Source organism: Triturus cristatus, chromosome 5_2 (assembly GCF_964204655.1).
Source record: "Triturus cristatus chromosome 5_2, aTriCri1.1, whole genome shotgun sequence".
NCBI classification, from domain to species: domain Eukaryota; kingdom Metazoa; phylum Chordata; class Amphibia; order Caudata; family Salamandridae; genus Triturus; species Triturus cristatus.
The window spans coordinates 699,199,125-699,224,685 of NC_140588.1; the positions used below are offsets into that span (position 1 = coordinate 699,199,125).

Genomic DNA, 25,561 nt, shown 5'->3' on the forward strand with positions numbered 1-25,561 from the left:
GAAGCCTGGGGAAATCAACCAATAGTCCATCTTGGTCCAAGTGTTGTATTGGTCAGCATAGTGCATGTATTCATTGTGAGTAGGATTGCGAGAGCACCAGATGTCTAACAAGGAAAGTTGTTCGCAAAGATCGAATAAGGCTCAGCGCGCGGGGGTTTTGGAATCATGGGAGGCGGAGGTGCAGTCTAGCGCTGGGTCTGGGAGTAAATTGAAATCCCCTTCCACAAGAAAAAACATAGGACCCAATTTTGTAAGCTGAGTGTATAGTGAATGAAAAAATTCCGGGGAGTCTGTGTTCGGGGCGTAAACACACACTAGAGCGATCTTATGCCCTAGTAGTGACCCTGCTGCAATGGTGTATCGTCCCTCGCTATCAGCTACTATCGAGCAGGGGCTGAAGGGAAGCCTTTTATGTATGAGAATAGCTGTACCTCTGGCATAGTTACTATAATTGGCAAAATATCTATGTGTGCCCCAGCTGGAAGCAAAGTGAGTGGTGTCTGAGCATGACCGATGAGGTAAATAGCAAGTACATTTTATCCGTGACAGTGAACAGTCTCATGAAAATCCAATAACATTTATGCAGAAGACATTGTCCACCTCCCACCCAACCTCACTACCAGAAAAGCAAGGCCTACTTGAAACATTATACAAAATACCAATCAACTTAACAGTGGACTGAGGAGAACCCAGAAGTGGTTCATCTGTAAATTGTAAAACCAAACCAAGGTGTACACCAAAGGGGGGTGGCAACGCCACGCCAGTTACCCAGCTACTTGAATTATTTCGCAATAATGAAAGGCATTATCCCAAAACAGTTAAATTGCATTGAGAAGAATGTTTTTTCGATGGAATCAGTCAGACCCAGTTCCTGAGAAGAGTTCCATGCTGGTTCTTAAAACATAGTTATCTTAGATCTAACCCGAATTTTATGTCTCAAGCAATGTACATTTAATGAGTTTTGAATTCTTGTGCCAGCAGAAAAAGGGTAACTGGGTGATCTGTGGCATCCAAGAGGACAGCTTTCGCCCGTATACCAGAGATCATATCCCAAGGTTTTCCAACAAACTTAACTCCAGCGGTATTATTGGGTCTTGTCTAAATAGTCTGTTAGGTGACATAATGTAGGTGAATGTCCACAGTGCCCGGTTCTCTCATACAGAATTTAGGTGCAAATTAGATTCTAGGTAACTTACCTGGCCATCAGATTTTTTAGACCATTTATGTAACTCTGTGAAGAAGTTGTCGTGGACAATACAAGGGTAATTTTGTAGTGCGTAGAGAAATCAGGAAAAGGATACCATTTTGAATAGAGCTGACCTACCAATTACAGAGAGGGAGAACCACACATCTAGTTCCCTACTCATGCGGCTGAGCAAGGGTGCAATGTTCAATTCTCAACTTTTCCTTTAGTCTAAAGTTAAATTAATATCTGGGTATTTGAAAAGAACATCAGCTATTTTTAATTGGGCGTCTGACTAATTGTGTGGACGATCACTGGTGACTTGCACATAAGTGGACTTTCACAAATTCACTTGCAGTTCCAAGCCATCTGTTTCAACCTAGGCAGTGTGTGATCTGCCTGCTGAATATAAAGCAGAATGTCTTGAGCGTATATTGAAACCCTATCAACAGCCACATCTTCCCACCAAAAACCTGTGAATTGGGCATCTCTCTTGATCGCAAGTGGCTCTTACCCCAGGGCGAACTATAGGAAAGAAAAAGGGTGTGTATGTCTCCCTTTAGGTTTTGAGCTGGGCAACACCCTATTCAGATGTACTTGATCCCACAGGGCGTAGTATAATGTGGTTGCACTGTTAAGTCGAAGTTCATTCTGCTCAGCACCTGAAACATGAAGTGCCAGTTCCTTGAATTGAAGAATTATTCAGAATCACCGACGCTCGTCTGGTCCCCGTAGTTCTGTTAACCTTGCCAGGGCGAATTGCAGACTAAAACAATGCTAGTGCTCCCACCTGTCATGAAGTGATTTTACCCATTATATTCGTATGTTGCCAGAATTTTAGCTAGGATCTTGCCCTCCTTATTAATTGGTGAGATTTGGCAGTATGACGCACACTCATTTGCTGGAGTTTAGTATGAGCGATATGATCGCGTCCCTCAGCTCATAAGAGAAGGAGATCTTATGTATGGCCTTCTTAAACATAATTAGCAGATGTGGTATGATATGTGACACATACATTTACAAATTCTAGAATTGGAAGCCATTAGGACCTGTTGTCTTGCCAGAGGGCATCCCTGTGATGGCCTGTTGAATTTCTTCCATGGTAATGGGGAGGTCCACGTCAGCCCAGTCTGAGTTCGATATGACTTTATGGATAGGTCTGCTGCAATGGGGTGTTGTTCTTCTAGGGGCAGTGGTGAGTATGTGCAGTAGATGCCATTATGATAAGTGGCGAAGTGGAGTTCAGCTGCCAAATAATCTTAGTGTGGCAGCATGGTCAGTTCATATTCAGGGAAGGATTCTTGCAACTGTCTCTTTGTTGGCATGCTAGTATAATAACATGCCTGCTTTGTTTATGGATTTGTATACTTGGTATTGAGACATCGTTCATGTCCGCTTCGCTGTCTAGTGATTTCCTTTTCATTGACACTTGAGCGAGTTCGAACTGTGTCTCGGTGTGTGTCCTTTAGGCAGTTGGCATCTGACGTTCCACCTTGCCAATTTGCTCTTCGAGTGTTTGTATGTCTTGCACCAGATCTGATTTCTTTTTAAGCACCAGAGCCATGACCTGTCCCTAATGACGGCTTTAACGGCCTCTCAGACATTAGCTAGTGATGAGCCGGAATTTGCAATGAGCTTGAAATATTCTTCAGTTGCACCTACCATAAGGTCTGCAAACAGGTCATCTTTCAACTGCCTTGTATTTTATTGCCATATGCCCCTGTATCCGCAGTCTCAGTAATGGACCTATATTGTGGCAGAGGAGTGGCCAGAGAACCCCTGTACCAATATTTGGGAATCTGTCGCAGGGATAAACAGGTAGTCCAGCCATGAGAAACAACGGTGGTGGGCGGAGTAGTGAGTGTATTGCTCGTCATTTAGTATGCCATTTCTGCCATATATCACTGAGGCCCATTTGGCACTGTTCACCGTTCTTGTAGCCGAGTAGGGGCTTCTCTTCTAGCAATGGGTTTATAACCTCATTGAAGTTCCCATCCACCACTGTCCTTCCCATAGGGGATTCCAATAGCAGCTCTGTTATTGCACAGGAAGTACTATTAATCAAATCTGGGGGGTGTATACTCTGAGAATGGACTATGTCCTTATCTTTAGTGTGCTTGTTACCATAACAAACCTGCCAAGTTCATCAGTTCGAACTGTGGATACAACCAGTGGAAAGGTTTTATGCAAGAGTATGGCAATACCTTCAGAGCCTTGAGTGAAGCCTATGTGAAACACTTTGGTATACCCATGCCTGCCCAGAAAGCTGCACTACATGTCTAACAGGTGAGCCTCATGCAATAGAAGAATATTAAGAGCATTCTTCTTCTCTAGTTGCATCACAGCCCCTCTTTTAATTTTATTATTGTCCATTACCATTCCACGTCATTATGTAGTACTGCCCCTCAACCTGGCCTGTGTCTTCCTACGAACATTGGATGAACCTTGTGTCTTTTTTCATGTGTGACCCATGCCAGTGTCCCAAAACTTTGTATTATCTGTAATGAAACCCCTCTTTCCCCAACTCCTTTTCCACCCTATACTTCAGATTAAGAAGCATTTGATTACTTGAAGGCTAAACGCTGTAACCTAATTAAACCAATGGGGTTATGTGCGCTGTGCCTACTCCATACTCTGTAAACACACTTACGAGAAAATATAACACAGAGGGGCGTGGTCTACAGTGCAAGAAGGCAGGCGCCTCCTTCTAGCGCACCCATGCAAGCAAAGATAATCTGAAAACATTCTGCCTTGCTGCCGCCACCTTCTTTAAGGAGAGAGAAAGTACAGGATCCCCAGACCAGCATGTGCACAAGCCCATCCCTGGCCTGCACTGATCGAGATAAGGGGGTTATGACTATAGCAGCCACACTAATGGCGGGTGCATACTAGGTGTTCCTGTCTCTCCACATCATTCACTAGATTTCTGGGCAAAATTATGAGGTGGATAGAATGTTTGTAGTCTAAGCTGATGTTCAATGTTGGTAGAGGCAGTTGAAAGACTTGTGCATTAGTACAGTGAGGGCTCCCCGCCTGACAAAAGGGAAATATTCACCCATGTAAATCTATGAAAGATACTACTGGTTTAAGAGCTATAGTTTAAGAGCAAGTAGACCAGATCCCAGATATAAAATATTTTGCTCCCCTTATGCAGATACTAAGGAGGATGCATTTTTCAGTAGTATTCCTGGATGCTGTCAGATGAACCATTTGGAAACACTGGAGGACTATTACAGCACCCCCAATGTTCTTCAGTGAATTTCAAAGAGTGAGCCTCTCAAATGTTCACTGCAGGAGCACTGCTGCCTCACAGATCTTAGTAGCGAACAAGGCACCATCAGTGCCATCCTGGTGCAAGGTGAACAAGAAAAAGCTACAGAACAGAAGATGGTCAATAGTCTAGGCAGAAGTGTAGTGTGAACAAGTGCTTATAGAGGACTTGCTGAGTACACCCAAATAACCCGATGTAGCTTGACATGACTTCCAGGAAACTCTGCACACTATTGCAGAGCTAAATCTGCTGCCAGGAGCTTGAACCTCTGCATAGTTCTGCTCTCCCTTCACATTGCACCTAAGTCTGTAGTCCTGCATAAATCTGTCAGCCTAAGAGAGATAGAGGTCCACTACCTATACTGAGAACTGTACTGCACCTGCCAGTAGAAGTGCTATGATCCAATGAAGGTGCAGCTGATTGGCGTATTTGCACTATTGACTGATGTCATTTAGCAGCCGTGATATGCCCCAATACCACCTGGCCAGGAGATTAAAAAAACAAAAGTCAAATCTAGGTCTTGGAACTGCAACCTCCCCTCTCTTCATTGAGCTGGTGAGCCAGCATTGCCCAAGCCCATCTCGTATTCAATGGGTACCCCAGTCATCCTTTTCACAGTGCCAGAGCTTGCGAACATTCACATCTCTGTCATGTAACCTGTTTTAAAGTCTGCTTAATTATGGAATGGTTTCAGTCATATTTCTGGTTTTAGTTTCCAGAAACCTCATTATTTGATTTTCCAGTTATCACCTAACCGTAAGATCCTATTTCCAGTAGTAAGTGGTGAAGCCATTGGGTACAGTGGGTTTCCCTGGTTCCCACGTCAACAGACAAATGTCTGTGGCTGGTCAGTTTCAGGATCTGCGACCCTAAAGTCAAATTATCCCCCTGAGGACACCATGCTATTAATTTGTATCTGTTGATTTAAACTTCTGAGAAATAGATGAAATATTACAGCATAGACGATAGTGATGCTTTGCCCTTATGTAGTATTGATAGAAGTGCTACCTTTGGCAATTTATGGCCCAAGCGTTTTGAATAAATTGAACTGATGGCTGTAGTAGCAGCTCTGTTAGTTACCATCTTAATGATGTGTGTGTCTCTGTGTGTGTGTGTGTCTCTGTGTGTGTGTCTCTGTGTGTGTGTCTCTGTGTGTGTGTGTCTCTGTGCCCCAGCTCCTATCCAAAGACTTAATTTCCTAATGGTAATTATTGTATTTCAATGGTATGATTACACGGACAATGATTCTGGAGATTGAAAGATCAATGTTAAGGTAATTGAAGACTGCTTAGGAAGGGTTGGCTGTCAGAGTAATAGTTGTGGTGGCAGGCGATTTTAATGCCACGATTTTCCTTGATTATAGAAAAGATTCAGCTGCTGATTTTGATAAAATGAGAAGTACCATGGAGCTCTATGTTTAAGTAGGTAATAAATAATAGCGTCTGTGTGCTTCTTTTTAACGTGGAAGCATAGTTCGCGCCATTTCAATGGTTATTTTCCAGCAGTGCACACAGCTGAGCCTATAAGAAATTGTAGTACTTGTTCCTTTCTGTTAGATTACCCTTTTGCAAATGGCTTTGTTTTTTTTAATCTTTCACCACTTTTTGGATAGGTGTACCCCCAGAGAGAAACCACCAGCCACAATACTTTTCAATGATTTTAAAATAACAGGGAAAGTATCTGGACCTCGTAGCCGGATGATTACTGTAAAATGGACCCCCGAATAACTTAAATCCTTTCCAGAAAATTCTTTGCAGCATCATTCAGTAACATGTGTTGATGCATGCTAGTATTTCCCAAAAATATTCATAATGGAAAATCAGTGTTACCAGTTTCAATAAGATTATGGGAAACAAAAGTAAACAAGCAGTGGCAAAGTCAGTAGGTCTGAAATTGGTGGTCAGCTTTTTAGTTTTGTCAATGTGACTTGTTTTGGCAGGGTTTTTGTAGAACCTTATTGGTGTGGAAGCTGCCAGGCCCTCACCATTATAACAAACAATGGCAAAATAAAAACTTGTTTTTGGTCTCAAAAAGCACACACTCCCACAGAAGTAACTGGCACTGAACAAAACTACTTTGTGTGCTGATATGCTCCTTCTGAAAGAGCAGAATGCTGTCACTCACAGTGAAGCCAGCCACTACAGAGAGAGAAAGACAGAAGTTAAATAAACGCAAAAGGTCATGGTCAACGCGAGACCAAATTAGGGGCTAAATTATTAAAGAAGTCTCAAAAGTGCACCTATGGTATATGTCCTTGCATTAAGTGCAGCTATACAGCTTTTTATGATTGCCCAAGAATTTACAGAAGTAGGACAAGAAATGTTACTCCTATAAAATATTTGTGAACTACATTTTAGCATGCGAAAATCTGAGTGTTTGCAAGTTTACTTTCCCTCCAACCACTTTTTTTCACAACTCTGGAAGAAGGTTTACGTCCTCCATTGTCAGGAGTAAATTTTCAACATTTCTCAGTATGGGAAAATATTTGAGAAAAGTGGTTAAACCCCTTAAAACATGCAAGTTAGTAGGTTTGCACAGACTCAAAAGGGCATTCTAACCCTGGAACTATTGCTTACCACTACCTTCATCCCCAGTATGTAGATCTGCGGAAACATGGCAACATAAGGGGTTTGCAAGTATTCAAACACTATGGTATGAGCCCTGGCATAATCAGAGAGGCTATATCAGAGCTCTTATATATTGAGATTGCTGCCATAATGTGTCGCCACACTACATGGCACCAAAGCGACAAGTGGATTTTGTTACAGGACAAATAGACGTATTAAGCAAGCTGCACCATGGACAAGTAGATATTTTATTAAATTACACACCCCTGTGTCTTCTTCATAAACGTGACATCCAGCATTCATAAATTCACAAATCTGTATGTTTTGGTTGTTCCTCTCTGGGTATCAGTTTAAAGTTAAGAGTTTTATTCACACTTTTATTCTGTCTGTCATTAAGATTGACAGAAATGCTAACAGAGGCATGCATCAATAGTTTGTTGATGTTGGCTCGCACTGCATTTGAAAGAATAGAACTTTATGGATAGTAGCATGCTCACATTTTTGGTATTGCTGATTATACCTCTGTGAAGCACTCCAAAAGCATATTCCACCTAAAGGGAACCATTATTGTTATTCTTTTATGTAGCATTTTATATACATGGTCACCAGCTATGATACGTTTTGCACAAATAACTTGATAAGGGATTTAAGATTTACAGAAATGCTGACAGAAGCAAGTACCAAACGTGTAATGATGGCCCTGATCGCAAAGTAAAATATTAGAAAGTGGGTTCTTAAGGTTTCGTTCCTGATGCATATACTGATATTTCTTACAAGAATCTACAGTTTTGAGCAAAGAGTGGCTAACTCCCTGATTTCAGTGCTTGTGGCAAATATAATGGGGACCAGCATAAAGTGAGTTCAATACCATCCAAGTGTATTTACATTTTTTGCTTTGTACATCATGGTAGCACAGAAGGCACAGTGCTCTGTGTCATGTGAGTTGTGCACAGTGCCACTCAGTGTTGATGCTGAATCAAATATAGGCAAGAGTAGTATTAGTTCTCTAGGCCCTTTTGATAATTAAATCATTAATTCAATCTTGGGGTGGAAATATACATTTTAATACTATGTGCTTCAGTCAGTGGGTTTCACAAAACATCTGGTTACCTCATCCCTTCAGCCGCTCTCTGTTACAGTGTACTGTAGTGCTTCATCCAATATAGTCAGACTCCCTTTCAAGATGTCTCACTTTATATTGCTCTGTGAGCATATTTATGAATGTATTTTGCCCAACATCCTAGGTTGGTTGAGGTAATACCTTGCCCTCATTGTGCACTGCATACCTTTGGAGAAGCCTGTTTATTCACATATGGAAATGAACATCATGTAATATGTATGGAATGATTTCCCAACAACATGCTCCTTTTCACTGAGAGAGTATTTGTCTCTATGACATACTGTAAGTTCTCTTCTGTCGCTATTCTAGATTCCACAGAGTTCTGAAAAAAGGCAAGCAAAAGGATGCATTAAAAGAGTTTGAAGAGCTTCGGAGAACCAACCCGCAAGCAGCTTTGGAAGAACTACAAAAAATGGACAAAACCAGGATTGTGGTGAGTCAGCAATGAAGTATTCAGTTGAGTAGAAGTAGTGGTATCCATGTGTGATCTTTATTTGGTTAAATCAGTTTGAATAGTGACTTCTAATTTGTTTATGGCCGATGACAGCAAGACCTTTTGCCTATTTTCAGTTATCATTTACAGCACCCAGTACTCTGATATCTAACTAATCTATTGGCTTGATATTATTTTCACCCTTTCATTTCTTGAGTCATGATGGGAATGCTCCACTTTTCAGAGCTCCTAGTTCTCTTCTGTGTTCTGCCCTGTGGTAATGAGGAACCACTGCTGTTCGGATATTTTGGTCTTTTGGACAAGGTTCTTCCTACTAGCAGCAGAGACAGACGTCTGAGAAAGAGGCAATGATACAAGGCTTCTGCTGCCTGGGCTTCCTCTTCGCATAGATATGTCAAAGGCCAGGTCTCCCCATGAGCCCATTGTTTGGGCACCTGTTCATGTCCTCCTCCTCTAAGTGCTACATTTCAAGACATGAGACTAGTGATTAACACCCCCCCATCCTTTCTGCCCTCCCTGACAAAAGAGCTTTTCAAATTTTCATCAGGGCTTAATTCTGCCTGTAGGAAGCCAGGAAGAACTTAATACATTTCTACCAGGGCTAAAAAGTATGTTTTTATTGTTACTTTCCCAATATAGTTTTCGTAAATCTAAAGTATCCTTGACTTAAATATTTGATAAATATTAAAATGGAACTGTGAATCAAATTTTTATTTTTTTCCTGGCCAAAATTTGCAATTGTAAAATTAGGCTTTTATTCACATGTAGGCCTTCCCTTGGGATAATGCCACTTTACCTAAACAGTGAAAACTGCTTTTTTTTTTTTTTTTTGAAAACCTTTATTTTAAATCAGTGACACAGCTATTCAGCCAACAACCCGGAGGTACGGCAGCTTTAGAGACTCAACACATGCTTGCGTCCACATTTTACTGACAGGAGAGTCAAAGGTTCTGTTTTGAATAAACATAAATCCAACCCTAAACACAATCAAGGCGATAAGTACCATAAGCACCAAAAGAGGTTCCCATCAGGGGGGACGAGCCCCATTTCGTCCAACAGACACAGGTCTATAGTAAGGGAAAGGCAGAGACTCAAGAAAACAAATACATATCAGCAAGAAATTCAAAGCCGGAAAGAAAGCTAAGGGGAAAGCTGCTCCTCAGGCGGGTCCGGGTCTGGGGGCAGGCATATGTCCCCTCTGTACTGGTTCCATGGCCCCCATACAGAGTGCCATTTCCGAGGGCGCCCTCGAGCACAATGCGCTGTCTTCTCCCTAAACATGCTCCAGTCCATGTTTTCCATCCACGCTGTCAATGTAGGAGGCCTATTGGAGCCCCACAGCCGAGCAATATCGCGCTTGGCAACCATGTTCCCTAGGGTCACCCACTGAGTCTGTGCCGCGTTGTGGTCAGTAGGACTCCAGACATTCAGGAGACAACATCGCGCCTCAGGCTTCATGACAATTCCCGTCACCTCCCCCATCACCTCGTGGACTCGCCTCCAAAACTCCATAATCGCACCGCATTCCCAAATAATATGTAGGAAGGTACCCACCATACCACAGCCTCTCTTACATAAGCCCTCCTCAGAGAAACCCATGTGGACCAACCTGGGCCCCGTCACATAGACCCTATGGAGTATTTTAAGCTGCACCAGCCGCAGGCGCGCGGGGATAGCGACCTCTTTGGGAGAAGAAACTGCATACTGCCAATCCTCATCATCTAGTTCAAGGCCATCCCTGGTCCATTGATCCCGCAACCCTAGAAGAAGATCCGCCCGAACATTAATAAGTTTCTTATAAATGAGCGAAATCGTGCTCTCTGGCATATGGCCATCCAGGATCCGGTCCTCCAACGGAGAGGACTCGGGCACCTTCTCCCCTTCTACAAGGACTGACCGCAAGGCGTGGCGCACTTGAGCATAGCGGAAGAACTCCGTGCTCCCCAGCTCGTATTCCTTCTGCAACTCCTCGAATGACTTTATCCTACCCTTAACCAAAAGGTCTCCAACCCTAGATATGCCGATCAGGTCCCATTTCTCGAACCCTTTCGTATGCCAAAGCTTCCCCAGAATGTCGGAGTCAAACAGAGGGGTGGCAAGGGTAAGCTTACCCTTCCAGCCCAGCGAGTCCGTCGCCACCTTCCATACATGAACGGCCACTCTGGTGGGCCCTGTAAGGGTGAAGTCCGACGACTTCGAGTACAACGCTCTGTGGTAATTACCCCCACGGAGCAACCATCGGTCCATGGCGAAGCCGGGGCTCAGCGCCGGACCATATACACCATGGTTAATCGCGCTCAACTGGGTGGCCCAGTAGTAACATCGAATGTCTGGAAGCGCGATGCCACCGTCGTACCACGGAAGCGTCAATTTAGCGATCGCTATACGCGGACGCCCGTCCCACAAGAGCGCGGGCTGGTGGCTCCCGACCTCACGGAAATAGCTGGCCGGGACCAAGTCAAGGGTATTCTGCAGAGCATAGAGGAAACGGGGAAGGGACATCATTTTGAACAGTGCGGCACGGCCAAGGAGGGAAAGCGGCAATCGCCGCCAGCCCGCCGCGTCCCGCCGCAGACGCGCCAAGGGAGGGAGCAAGTTCTTCTCGTAGCGCAAAATGGGGTCGGTGGAAATATAGATCCCCAAATACAAAAAGCCCTGCTGGGCTATCTGGATCGAGCAGTTGCGCGGGACAGGCGTGACATCCCCACACAGGACATACAAGTATGACTTCCCCCAATTAATGACTAGGCCCGAGTTTCTACCGAAAGATGTCAAGACGTCACAAACCACTATCCGAGATTTCTTGGGCGAGGCAAGGTATAGCAGAATATCGTCGGCGTAGAGTGAAATACGGTCTTTGTGGTCAGGCGACCAACGAATCCCACGTATATCCGGGTGCCACCGTATCCACGCCGCCAACGGCTCAAGAGCAAGGGCGAACAGCAACGGCGACAGGGGACAACCCTGCCGGGTGCCTCTCCCGAGCTCGAACGGTGCCGACGCCCGCCCGTTCACCACGACGCTTGCAAGAGGCCCCTCATAGAGCAGCCTCACCCATCCCACAAATCCAGGCCCGAAGCCGAACTTGGCTAGCACAGCCCACAGGTATGCCCACTCCACCGTGTCAAAGGCCATCGTGGCATCGAGGGACGCCACAATAGCCGGCTCTCGCATCGTGCCCGTCCTAGCAATCACTCCATGGAGGCGTCTAAGATTTAGCGCAGTGTTACGGTGCGGGATAAAACCCGACTGATCCGGGTGGATCAAGTCGCCAAGCACCCGGACCAGGCGGTTAGCGAGAATGCAAGGATTTTCGGCTCGGCGTTAAGAAGTGAGATCGGCCGATAGGAGCCACACTTATCCCGGGGCTTTCCGTCTTTATGTATTACCACAATCGTCGCCAACCTTTGATCGAGCGGAAGAAACCCCTTCCCCCGCGCCTCCACGTACATGGCGCGCAGGTGAGGAGCCAACTTATCCGGACAAAGCTTGTACAGCTCTGTCGGCAGACCATTTGGGCCCGAAGCCTTACCGGAGCGCAACGCACGGATAGCACCCGCCACTTCGTCTACAGTGATATCACCATCGAGGTCCTCCCTATCAATGGCAGAAAGGCAGGGCAGAGCGATGTCACGCAGAAGATCACACGAGTCCTCAGTCGGCCTATCCGAGACCGAGGTGTATACCGTACGAAAATAGTCCGAGAAACACCGAACTATACCGTCGGGATCAGTGACAACCTCTCCCCCATCCGTCAACAACTCCGGCACCACACGATTAACACGCTCCTTTTTATCCAGCCATGCCAGCAATTTCCCGGCCTTATCACCAACGTCGTACAATCTACCCTGTTGCTCCCTGTTGAGGGTCTTGGCGGCGTTCGTCACCAGATCCCTATATTCCAATTGCTTCAGGCTCAAATTATGCAGTGTGGACGTCGCAACATCCCCCTCCAAGGCCACCTCTAAGGCCGCTATCTCATCCTCTACTTGTATCACCTCGGCGTCTCTCCGCCGCTTGGCGGCCACTACCAAGGACAAGGCCTCCCCTCTCAGTACAGTCTTAGAAGCTTCCCACAAGGACACCGCGGATTCAACTGAGCCCTGATTATCTCGAAAATAGTGGTCAACTGTCTTCAGCAACGCGCTGCACAGCTTGGGGTCACGAAAGTACCAGGGGTTAATGGGAGCCACCCTGCCCCCCACCACCCGGCCAATGTCCAGACGGGCCCACACCGGTGAATGATCAGATATGCCCCGTGCCATGTGCCTAGCCTCAGACACCAAAGAGGCGTGTGCCGCCAGAGTGAGCAAATAATCAATCCGAGAGAGACTCCCGTGGGCCCCAGAATGAAAGGTATATTGTCTCTGAGTGGGGTGCCGCAGCCTCCAACAATCTACCAGACCAAAAGTATCAATAAAATCGGGAAGCCACTTCTGAGCACCCCCGGTGTCTCTGGGCGGGTACCTGTCGAGCATTCCAGAACCAACCGCATTGAAGTCTCCTCCCACAACTCGCATCCCTTCGGGGAGTTCCAACAAGGCCTTGCCCAGATCAGCAAACGTGGAGGCCTGCAGGGCAGGAGGGACATAAACAGAAACCAATACCAACGTTCTGCCCTCCCACCTCCCCGCCACGGCCACAAAGCGCCCCCTATCATCAGCAATGGTGGAGTCAACCTTAAATGGTAGGGAAGCTCTAACGAGTATGCCCGCACCCCTGGATCCCGAGGAAAACCCTGAGTGAGCAATGAATTTATAGCCCTTTCTGTTAAGTGCATAACACATATTCCCTATAAGGTGGGTCTCCTGCAGGAGTACCACATCTGGCGAGGTCCGTTTCAAAAATTGCAGGACTATCCCCCGTTTAATACGATCCCCTAAGCCATTAACATTCCAGCTATTTATGTTTAAGCCCCTATCCCCCATCCCTGAACACAGAGACCTCCCCCCCCCCCCCCCCCCCCGGAGAACCACAATCGGACAATTCTGACAGTCATTGGTACGCCTTGCAAGAAAAAAACAACAACCCCAAACAACAACCCCAACATCTTGAATCCCCCCCCCCCCACCCTGCACCCCTGCGTCAGCTTACAAAGCCCCCCCAACTTGCAGTGTGCCTGTCGCCCTATCAAAAACAAATCTACAAAAAGTACCCCAAGGGAGGAAAGAGCCCCTATCTTCCCCCCGCCGCCCTCCCATTACTGCAATAAGGTGCGAGTCACTGTCCGGGGCTGAATCAAAACAGGCCAACACCGGAGGTATCACTTCTGTCCATCCCGGTCGCCTTCCGCCCCATTCACGCTGTCCCGGCGGCGCTGTCGCCGAGAGAGTGCATCCAACCAGTCCCCTGCCATGTCCGGTGATTCGAAGAAGAAAGTCCGATCCTCATATACCACACGCAGCCTGGCGGGGAAAAGCATGGCATACTTCAGGTCCATATCCCTGAGGCGCCGCTTCACCCCCAGGAAACTTTGCCTCTGTTTCTGCACCATCTGGGTGAAGTCAGAGTAAAAGCTCACAGAGGCATTCTGAAAAGGCACCGGGCCTGTCACCCTCGATGCTTGCAGGATAGCGTCCCGATCCCGAAAATGGAAGATCTGGGCGACAATCGGCCGTGGGGGGGCTCCCACCTTAGGCCGTCCGCCAGGCACTCGGTGAGCCCGCTCCACCGCAAAAAACTTGCCGAGGCCCTTAGGCGCAAGATGATTCACCACCAAGTCCTCGACGAGTAAATCCACAGAGAGCTCCTCCGAAGTTTCCGGGACCCCAATAATGCGCACATTGATGCGCCGGGCCCGACCTTCAAAGTCTTCGAGCCGGCGGGCGGAGAGGTCATTCGCGGTCCGTAACTTGCGAACCTCGGCCTGAAGCTCCGAGACATCGTCCGCGAGGCCAGTGGTCTGGAGGTCCAAGGACTTGACCCGCTCGTTGGTTTTGCCCAGATCCGCGCGAATCAAGTTGACATCAGCCAAGATCATATCCACCTTGTGCGCCAGGGTCTCGAACTGCCGGCCAATCGAAGATTGCATCCCATCTATCGCCCCCTTGATATCCTGCAATGATAACTCCGAGGCCGGGGATGAATCGGCCTTCTGTGCTTCCAGCGACTGTCCCGATCCACCAGGCGACCCCTTCTGCTGGGCATAACGATCCATATTATTGGATTGGGTATAGCCGCCTCGCCTGGTAGTCTTAGACTTCGACCTGTCCGCCTCTGATTTGGTCGACATCTCGAATAGCAGGACGGTCAGTCGCAAAAGGACGTCCCTCACTCCGCTAGAGGAAACAGGGTCAACTAGGTCTTCAGCAGCTAGTCAGGACCGTGTGGAGGTCTTCCAGACAATAGAGGGCTTGCACGGAGCACTCCCCACCCTGAGCAAACAAAGGGCGAGAAAGTGAAAGTGCGGCGGCGTCCGCCCGTCAGTTCACTCCTCCCCAGGCCGTTGTTGTTCAATTAGTGGCCGGGCATCCTGCCACCGCAAGCCCCTGGCATCCTTCGGGGGTAGGCCGCAATCTTCCGCCGCGCACAGCTCCGGTCCCCGGTGGGCGATCTTAGCCCGGATAACGTCAGTCGCCCCAGCTGTGACTCATCTGCAGGATGCCGTGCATGAAAATCAGGATTAGGCCAGGATGATTGCAGGAGGGCGCGAGGGTAGCGGGAGATCAAGGCTCACGCGGCCATCTTGGTCAAGCGCTAGGCTCCTCCCCCTCAAACTGCTTTTTTTAATAGCAGATAACTGTACTCATACTTTGTAGAATATCCCATTTGTATTCATTAGGTACCCCTACTTTGTGTGTTACAGGATATATTTAATGGTAACTTACCTAATGTATACAAATAGAGTTGTATACGTGTTGGAGCACTTTCCTCTGTCATGTGTTACTGCATGTTTTCAAGCTGCAGTCTGCTAGGCCACAGTGGTGAACCAACGTGAAGAAGCACTTGCACATTGTAGCCACCTGAAAGGATGCTGGCAGGAAAATATTTTGAGTCATATGCTCCAGAGCAATGTCCACAAATTAGGAAATGTATTCTGCTTCCCCAAATTACACTAAAAAGTAGGTATACTCTTGACGCATTCATGATAGCCTCTGTAAGAAAGATATCAGTTAGGGACAAGACAGATTATACTGAACAATAGTTCAGTTTCTCCCGTCTCTCTAAAGGGGCTGAGAACACATGTTGACTCATTCATAGTCCCTCCATAAGTATGAAGTTGGGGTGCAAATGGTGTTTCCAAGCAAATTTACATTCCAATTCAGTTGCATAGCGTGCTTGGAGTGTTTTCCCAATGCAAATCCCCTTCAAACAATACTTTGAAACAAATGTGTGGGGAAAACAGTTTGGAAATGTATTACGTTTGTAAAATTGACCAGTGTAGGTTCATGTTGACCCTAGCTTCTAGACACTGTATAAGTAGATCCTTTGTCTCTTTAGCACACGCTTTGACCCTCAGGGATCCCACAGCCCTTCTTCTCATGGACTTGGAGAATGCATTTGATTCCTTTGATTGGTCCTTCCTGCGTGGAGTGCTGACACAGATTAGTTTTGGTCCCTGATTCAGATCATATGTTAGAATCCTTTATCCCGAAACTCGGGTGGAGGTGAAGGTAAATGGAGTTTTGCAGCGTGAATATTTTCTGGATTCACACGCTGTGCATTATTCCACCATCTTGTGGTTGGGACCAGAACTCTCCTCTTGTGTATTAGTCCCTTTTCTCTTTTCTAAAACTTTGTTGGGCGTCAGCTGTCCCGCTATTTGGTGTCTTGTCCAACCTCTCCTGACGTCATACGCCCCTTGCCTCAAGCCTCCATGCGTGGTTGCCATCTTCAGATTCTTTTTTTCCGCCATTGAGTCTGGAAGCATTGCTGAAAGCTCTCCAATCGCCAAAAGATGGTTATCTCGAAAGATCGAGGAAAACGCCGAAGTTACAGAGAAAACTGTTGACGCTGTGATCCAATTCGTAAGAATTTCCACGGCACAAAGAAATAAAGATAATAAGAGACTTCACGTTGAAGGAAGACCGGAGAATGCACAGGCAGGAGGCTTCCTGTTCTGTATGATTTGGTGAACACGCCTTTTCGATTCTGCCTGAAGTGTCATCACAAGTGTGCCCAGAAGGACAACCATCAGGTGGGCAACCTTTGTCTACCAAGAGACCACAGTACCGACATGTGCGAGACCTGCGAAGAATTCAAATCAAAGAATTTAAAAGCAAGAGAGAGACCAAGACAAGCACACTACGCCGTGCATGGGCTGAAGGACATTCTGTTGCTGCGAGACCTGGGGTTGTCAAGCGAGGAGGAAGACCACATTGCCGAAGGAGCAGACGGAGAGGGCTCAGACATCGAGTAGGAGGTGATAGACATTGAAAGAGAACACAGAAAGCATAAGGATAAACCTCCAAAAGTAACATCGAAAAATAGGGTGCGGGCATGTCTTGAACAGCAGACTTTAGAACACCAAACGCTGTCTCTGCACCAAAAATGTTGCCGGTCGAAAGCGAGCAGAAACTGAAATAGACCCACACCAAGGACACTGTAGGTGGATGGTCTGCCGAAAACACGCTGACGTTCAAGGAGGACTGGAGTCAAGAGCAGGCGTTTAAAGATTTGAGTGAAACTCCGACACAAGAGGCCTCAACGTCGAAAAGAAAATCTAAATCTACACTAGACACGGAGGAGCATGCGGTAGAGATCGAATGGAAAAAAGGCATCTCGAAGCAGAAATTGGCACAATCCCCCTGAAAATGGAGGGGTTTGACGCGTCTCGAATAATAAAAAAAATAACCCCGTATTTATAAAGCTCTAACTAATCACCCCTATGGGTCTCAAGGCACTGGTGGCGGTCATGAAGATTAAGCAAGCTATTGCCCAGAGTCAAAGGATGCTGGGCTGAGCTACCGACGACACCAGGGATCGAACCGTGAGCCCTGTGCTCCGGAGTCCGCCACCCTGGCGGCTGTGCCACACCTCCCCCCCTCTCTACGAAAGTTAAGAAATCATACGTAACTTTAACGGAGCAGACGCAAAGGGGCAAGGACTCAGAAGACCTAGAGCCTCAAGTGACCCCTGATCTACAGGAGGAAGAGAATCAAGATATATTCTATGGGGAAGAGGACCCAGAGTCCTAGGGCCTGTTTCAGGATACAGAGGGGTCGGAAGCATGCCTCGAAGCATAATGGCAGGGCCTCGGAACAGATTAACCAGAAGAGGGGATAGAGACACATCCGACGACGTCTTCAGATGATATTGCCATGTATAGCCAAATAATTAAGAGGGCTGCAGACAAGTATGGTGTGCAATTAGAGGAGAAGTCAAACGCATGTTTTTTATTAGAGACATTGTTACCCTCACAGAGCAAAAGTCAATACTAGCTAGGCTCCCAAGCATACTGTACCAGGAAAGAGAGGAGTTCAAGGAACCTGGAACATGTAGGTCAGTAGCACCCAAGGCTGAAAAGAAAAACAAACACTCCTTGAAGGATCTGCCATATAATAGAGAAAATGTACCACCATGCTCCATCATTGCAGCCACTGCCAGGAAGAGGGCAAACATACTAAATTCCTCTGGATCGCCACCAGATAAGGTGAGTAAGAGAATGGACATGGTGGGGAGACATTTTAAGAGGGGATCCGCAACACAATGGTGAATAGCTAATTTTAATACCCTGCTCAACAGATCTGCATATCAAGACTGGGAGGAATATTGCCAACACCTCTTTGAAATCTGTATCGGACGTTGCAAACACAAATGATGGTGGGGACAATCCTAAGAAGGCTATGGGTTAAAAAATGAGGTCCAAGCAAACATAATGTACACTCCTTCAATGGAGGACACCTTTCTGGGAGCGCAGTGGATGATACTCTGCAGCAGCTAAAGAAACGATACTGCAGAATCAATGGGACCGTATAGTTTAGGGTGCAGCAAAGTTGGGGAAGCACACGTGCCAGAAGATCGGTGGGTAGAGGGAGCTTTCAAAGTAACACCACACACCAGAGCTTTCAAAGCGCAAGCCAGGTGCAAACGCCAACACAAAAGTGGCAGCACCTAAAACTACTGCGACATCCCTTTCGCAAACGAGCGAGAGGCAGATCGCAGCCACAGAGAGAGGCAACTGCACCAACCAGCAAGTGATTCAACAAACTAACAACCCCTCCCGCGCACAATACCTGTGGGGGAGGGAGGATAGGAGCCTTCTTCCAGGAGTGGAAGAAGGTCACTTAGGACAAATGGATACTCAACATTATCCAACACAGCTATTGCATAGAATTGGTCATATACCAACCAGTGCGAGGACCAAAAGAAAAACATCCATATAAGAGCAGGAAATACCTTGCTACGATGGGAAGTGAAAGAAGTGCTACAGAAAAAGGCAATCGAGTTCCCAGGAAGGAGCCTAACCAGGGAAACTACTCAAAATATTTTCTGATACCAAAGCGAGACTGATCTCTGGGTCCTATACTAGACCTCAGTATCTTAAACAAGTTTATAAAGACATAGAAATTCAAAATGGTGACGCTGCAAGATGTCATACTAAGTGTGGATTGAGCCAGTCTGTCTCCCAGGAGATTTCTGAATAAAGCAGCAGCTTCCAACTCCCTAGCCAGAAAACCTTGTCTGAGGTAGCTGGGACCTTATATGGTCTGCTATTGTTTGGTACATGTGTACACTGATTGGTGATTGTATCTGGTATTACTATTGGATTAGGGTTAGTGTCCTCATTAGTTGGGTATTTGAGGGTTCTGATTGGTTTCTGGGTCTGTGATTCAATCAATGTAGGGTTGGGACTAGGGCTAGGGTTAGGATTTCTATTGGAAGTAGGGACTAGGGCTTCTTATGTTATTGGTTGTTGGGACTAGGGCCAGGGTTAGTCCTTTAATTAGAAGAAGCGATTAGGGCTTCTGGTGTGACTGGTTGCTGGACTAGGTGTGGGACTAAGAGTAGGGTTAGGCTTTCTATTGGAAGTAGGGACTAGGGCTTCCTGTGCCATTGGTTGCTTGGACTTGGGTTGGGACTACTGATAAGGCTAGGGCCTCTATTGGACGTAGAGATCAGGGATTTTTAAACTGAGTGGTTGCTTGGACTAGGGCTTAGATTGGATGTAAGGTCCTGGTCTTCTAGTGGTTCCAGATGTTAGGGGTAGAGTTGTGATTGGATACTGTCAGGGCTAGGGTTCCCATTGGCAGAAGGGGTCACCTGATTACTAGGGCTATAAAAGGCCAGGGTTGGGGCGTCTCAGCCAGGGTGTCGAGGCTCAGGGCGGAGAGGACAAGGGCAGTTGCCTGTTTGAGCCTGTTCGAGACTGGTCGGGACCAGGGCCAGAAATGCTACCCATGTTCCCATTCAGTAATACCCACCCACAATTTATTTTCACCATAGATATGTCCCTATCTTTGTGTATTGCTTTGTATAAACATGTAGAATAATTACGTTGTTAAAAAAAAAAAACATCTTTGGTCTACATGTACTTGCTTCCATTGTGCATCTATGTACCTCCATGTACTTGGATCTGTGTGTCTGTTACTTTTCTCCTGAAAAAGCATATCCAATGCACTACCCTATTTCTCAGCCTATACTTCTCTCAATATATCTTCTAGCCCAACTTTGACTCCTCTCAAACTACTTTCCTACTACTCTTTCCAATGCACTACCCTATCTCTCACCCTATACATCTATCAAAATATCCTCTACATCCACTCTCTCATTTATCCCAAACCCCATACCACTACTATGATCGCCAAAATAACCCTTTCTAGACTCTCTCCTACTCTACCCCTCCTTGCATCATCTGACACCTCTTTTACTATACCGATCCCCCAAAACAAACCTCTGTAAACTCTTCCCTGTGAAACTTCCCCTCCAAAAACCCTTTTTACTCATCCAAAAGTCTCCTCCTAATGCTATGACCTAAAAAAATAAAATTACAAAAAAGCCTTCAATCTTCTATCCCTCCACTATCCTTTTCAATCAAAATAACAGACTAACATTTTCACTTCTCAAATGCCATATTCCACTAAACTAACTCGCCACTAATCCTTTATGGGTTCCAGAGTAGCGTGCTAATCTCCAATAAAGCGTATCAACACCCCATCTTTTCTACCCCTCCTCAACCCTTCTCAATCCAAATAACTGACTAACATATCCACCACTCAAATTCATTTCATGTTTCACCATAGTAATTCAACACTAATCCTTATGGGTTCCAGAGTAGCGTGCTACTCGCCAAAAAAGCGCTTCAAAACCCCATCAGGGGTAGCAAGCGCTATATAAATACAAACCTCTTTCCCTCTTCTATCCCGCCACCTACCCTTCTGTATCCAAATAACTGAATAACATATCCATCACTCAAATTACTTCATATTTCACTATACTAATTTTCAATACTACTCCTTTATGGGTTCCGGAGTAGTGTGCTACTCGCCAAAAAAGCGCTTCAACACCCATCAGGGGTAACAAGCGCTATATAAATACAAACCTTTTTTCCTCGTCTGTCCTTCTGCTATCCTTCCGAATCCAAATAACTGACTAACAAATCCACCACTTAAAATGTACCTGCATGTTTCACTATACTAATTCAACACTAATCCTCTATGGATCCCGGAGTAGCGTGCTACTCGCCGAAAAAAGCGCTTTGACGTCTCGTCAGGGGTAGTAAGTGCTATACAAATGCAATTACAATACAGTACAATACTACAGCTTCAACAAGGAGACTATATAGTGACCATATATCTAAAAGATGCATATCTATACATCCCAATAAACCACAAGCACAAAAAGATCTTGTGCTTCGTTTTAGACAGAACATACTGTCAATTTAGAGTGCTGCCGTTTGGAATCAAGTCAGCACCCAGAGTGTTTACAAAGTGCTTAGCAGCAGTTGCAACACACCTGAAAAGACCAAGCACACACGTATGCCCTTACCCAGATGACTGGCCAGTAAAAGCGAACTCACTACACAAATGCAGAAATGACATAATAAAAACAGTGATATTTATGCTACAAATTGGGGTTTTCCATAAACAGAGGAAAATCATCATCCATACCAGAACAAGAGAAGCTCTTCCTCTGAGCGAGAATCCGCTCAGCAAAGGCGAAAGCATACCCTTGGGAGAAGAAAATACTGTTGATAGCGCAAGAAACTTGCCAGTACCAGAAGGGTCAGTCTCTGAAAGTGAGGACTTTAGGGAAGATGCTGACAAACATGGCCTAATGCATACTTCTAATACCATATGTACGGTTACTCATGAGACCAGTTCAAGAGTGGGTCCAGAGCCAATGGTCACAAGCTACGGAGAGTTTGGAAGATCTAGTGGTTGTCACTCAGAGTACAGGAGGAGATGGCGTGGTGTAACAGAACAAGTATTGCAACAGGAGGACCTTCCAGATCACCAACTCCAACAGTGACCATTACCAGAGACGCCTCGCCTATGAGATGGGTATCTCATAAGGGGGGAGTAAGACCTCCGACCCTTGTCTAGGTCCACTCTCTCCCCGCAGCTCTGCTGTGCCTTCTCTTGCCTCCAGACACCGACCTCCTCCTTGGGAGGTGCGAGGCTGCTGTCCGCTCCTGCGCCTGCTGCCCGCTCCAACTGGGACCAGAATGCCTGCAACCACCTTACCCTTTCAAAGCCGTTTTTTTTTTCTAAATTTTTCCCTGTTGTGCCACTGTTATTGTGCCCATCTGTGTCTTGCTCTAATTCCACCACTGTTTTTATTTTCTCATGCCTGCCTGTTCCTTTTGCCGCTTCTGCCCCTGCGGCCCCTTCCTCTCCTCCCCCCCCCCCCCCCCCCGGAATTCCCCCCTGGAATTCCCCCCAGAATTCCCCTGCGCCTGCCTCCCAGCCTCTCCTCACTCCCACCTCCCCTACTTAATGGCGGCCGCTGCAGGGGAGCGCAAGTAAGACCTCCGACCCTCGGTCTGGGTCCACTCTCTTTCCGCAGCTCTGCTGTGCCGTCTCTTGCCTCCAGACCCCGACCTCCTCCTTGGGAGGTTCGCGGCTGCTACTGGCTCCTGTGCCTGCTGCCCACTCCAACTAGGACCAGAGTGCCTGCAACCACCGTAACCTTTCTCTTTTCTTCTTAATTTTTCCCTGTTGTGCCACGGTTATTGTGCCCATCTGTGTCTTGCTCTAATTCCACCACTGTTTTTATTTTCTCATGCCTGTCTGTTCCTTTTGCTGCCGCTACCCCTGCGGCCCCTCCCCCCCCCCCGGAATTCCCCTTCGGAATTCCCCCGCTTACGCCTCCCAGCCTCTCCTCCCTCCCACCTCCCTACTTTAATGGCGGCAGCTGCACGGTCATGCAGTGGATGAGCGCAGCGGGCACGCCGAAGACTCGCCAAAGGCAAGCCCGTCTGCGCCCGTCCGCGACCCGGCCAACGCCAGGAACCCTGGACTTCCCACTACCCACCGCTGCGACACCACCACCCTCCTCGCACTCAACCGACCGAAGACTTGGAGAATGCCAACAGGCCTTACCGAACACGACCAGTTCTCCTGCCTCCACTGCCACCTGACCCCCCACCGACACCCCGTCCTCCAACACCGCAGAGGCCAGCACCGGCGACTCCCTAAAATGCATCCTCCTCAACGTACGCTCCGTATACAAACACGCCATGGAAATCTGGAACCAATTCGACTCTATCTCGCCCGACGTCGCCTTCTTCACAGAGACCTGGACCAACGCATCCTCCGCCCCCGACATCAGTACCGCCATCCCAGACGGATACAAGATACAGAGGAAAGACCACCCCAACCACCCAGGAGGGGACCGCCCACAAGAGCACCCTCCACCTCCAGCGAAACCTTACCCTCCGCCGAACACCTGCACTTACAGATCCAGACCAGCCCCAAAGCCACACTCCGAGGAACCCTCGTCTACAGACCCTCCCGGGCCCTGAACACCCTTCGCCACCACCATCACCGACTTCATCGCACGCCATCGCCTCAACAAACTACATACTCATTGGAGACCTGAACTTCCACTTCGACAACCCCAGCGACCCCCAACCCCACTATCCTTCGTGACAATTTCGCCAGCATCGGACTTAAACAACTCGTCAACACACCGACCCACAGAGCAGGACACACCCTCAACCCAATCTTTGCGGCAGGAAACCGCATCCAATTCAGCCACACAACGCAGCTGCCATGGACCGACCACCACTGCGTACACTTCGCCATCAACAAACCCAAGGCTCCCGAACCAGCCCCACGCCCACCACGAAGGAACTGGAGCAAGGTTACCGACGAGCAACTTAACTCAACCCTCACCCGAGACAACCACACCTGGGCACCCGACGCAGCCAGAGAACTCCACACCTGGATCTCCGGCTGCGCAGACGAGCTCGCCCCGCTATTCAACCCCGACAGACAATGCCCCAGGAAAGCCGCCTGGTTCACCACCGCTCTCCAAGAAGCCAGAAGCACCTGCAGACGCCTGGAGAAGAACTGGAGAAACACCAAGACAACCAAAAACCACACCACCTACAAGGACTACCACAAACCGATCCGAGCCACCAAGAGGAACTTCATCCACAACAAAATCAGTGTCCTTCAAGAATTCACCAACCCACGCAGCGAAGCCACAGACATCACCCCATCCCAAGACCTCTGCGACAAGCTTGGAACCTATTTCCACCTCAAGATCAAAAACCTCTACGACAACTTCATCGACCATCCACCAGGCGCCACAGACGGCCTCCGAAAATCACCTGCGGAGTCCCACAGGGTTCATCCCTCTTCAACATCTACATGGCCCCCCTCGCAGCCATTGCCCGACAACACGGCCTCAACATCGTACCCTACGCTGACGACATCCAGCTCATCCTCTCCCTCACCAAAGACCCCACCACTGTCAAACTCAACTTCCTGAAAGGAATGCAAGATGTCGCAGTCTGGATGACCAACAGCTGCCTGAAGCTCAACGCCGAGAAGACAGAAGTCCTGGTCCTCAGTACCACCCCTTCTGCATGGGACAGCACCTGGTGGCCAACCGCCCTCGGAAGCCCACCTACCCCCTCAGACCACGCCAAGAACCTCAGCATCGTACTCGACTCATCACTCACCATGAACCGACAGGTCAACGCCATCACCTGCAGCTGCTTTAACACCCTCCGCAAGACCTTCAAGTGGATCCCCCCTGAGTTAAGGAAGACAGTCACCCTATGCACTCCTCACCAGCAAACTGGACTATGGAAACGCACTCTACGCCGGCATCAATAAGTCCCTACTCCGCAAACTTCAGACAATACAGAACACCGCCGCCAGACTCGTCCTCGGCATCCTCCGACACGAACACATCAGTCAACACCGATGAAGTCTCCACTGGCTCCCCATGGAGAAAAGAGTCACTTTCAAAATCCTCACTCATGCCTACAAATGCCTACACAACAACGGACCCAAATACCTCAATTACAGAATCAACTTCCACGTACCCAAAAGAAACCTCCGATCTTCCAACCTCGCACTGGCCGAAACCCCGTGCATCCACAGAGCCAGAGCAGGCGGAAGATCCTTGTCTCACATTGCAGCCAAAACCTGGAACGAGCTACCGGCAGACGAAATACGCGCCCCATCCCTGAACACCTTCAGGAAGACCCTTAAGACCTGGCTCTTCAGCTAAACAGATCTGCAGAACATCCCCCCTCCCCATCCCCCAGCACCTTGAGACCCACACGGGTGAGTAGCGTGCTTACAATTCCCTGATTGATTGATTGTTTGATAAGGGAAAGCTCGAGAGCAGAGAATCTGGAGGACAGAGGAGGCAGTACAACACATAAACAGACTGGAACTAAAAACAGTGTTCCTAGCATTAAAAGCCTTTCAGAAAGCGCTGCAGGAAAAATCATTACTAATTCCAGCAGACAACACAATAACCATGTTCTACCTCAACAAATGGGGAAGAAAAAGATCCTTTGTCCTTTCAAAGCTACCACAAAAAATCTGGAGGTAGGCCATCT

At 47.6% G+C, this 25,561-nt stretch overlaps 1 protein-coding gene across 2 annotated transcripts in view; it reads left to right on the forward strand.

Annotated features, from left to right (window-relative positions):
- The window catches only part of UTP14A (UTP14A small subunit processome component), a 458,135-nt gene that overhangs the window by 192,650 nt on the left and 239,924 nt on the right, over positions 1-25,561 (forward strand). For both annotated transcript variants that reach the window (XM_085607771.1, XM_085607772.1), the window contains one exon: positions 8,451-8,574. In XM_085607771.1, the coding sequence (XP_085463897.1) occupies positions 8,451-8,574 (124 nt within the window). The remainder of the gene's footprint in view (positions 1-8,450; positions 8,575-25,561) is intronic.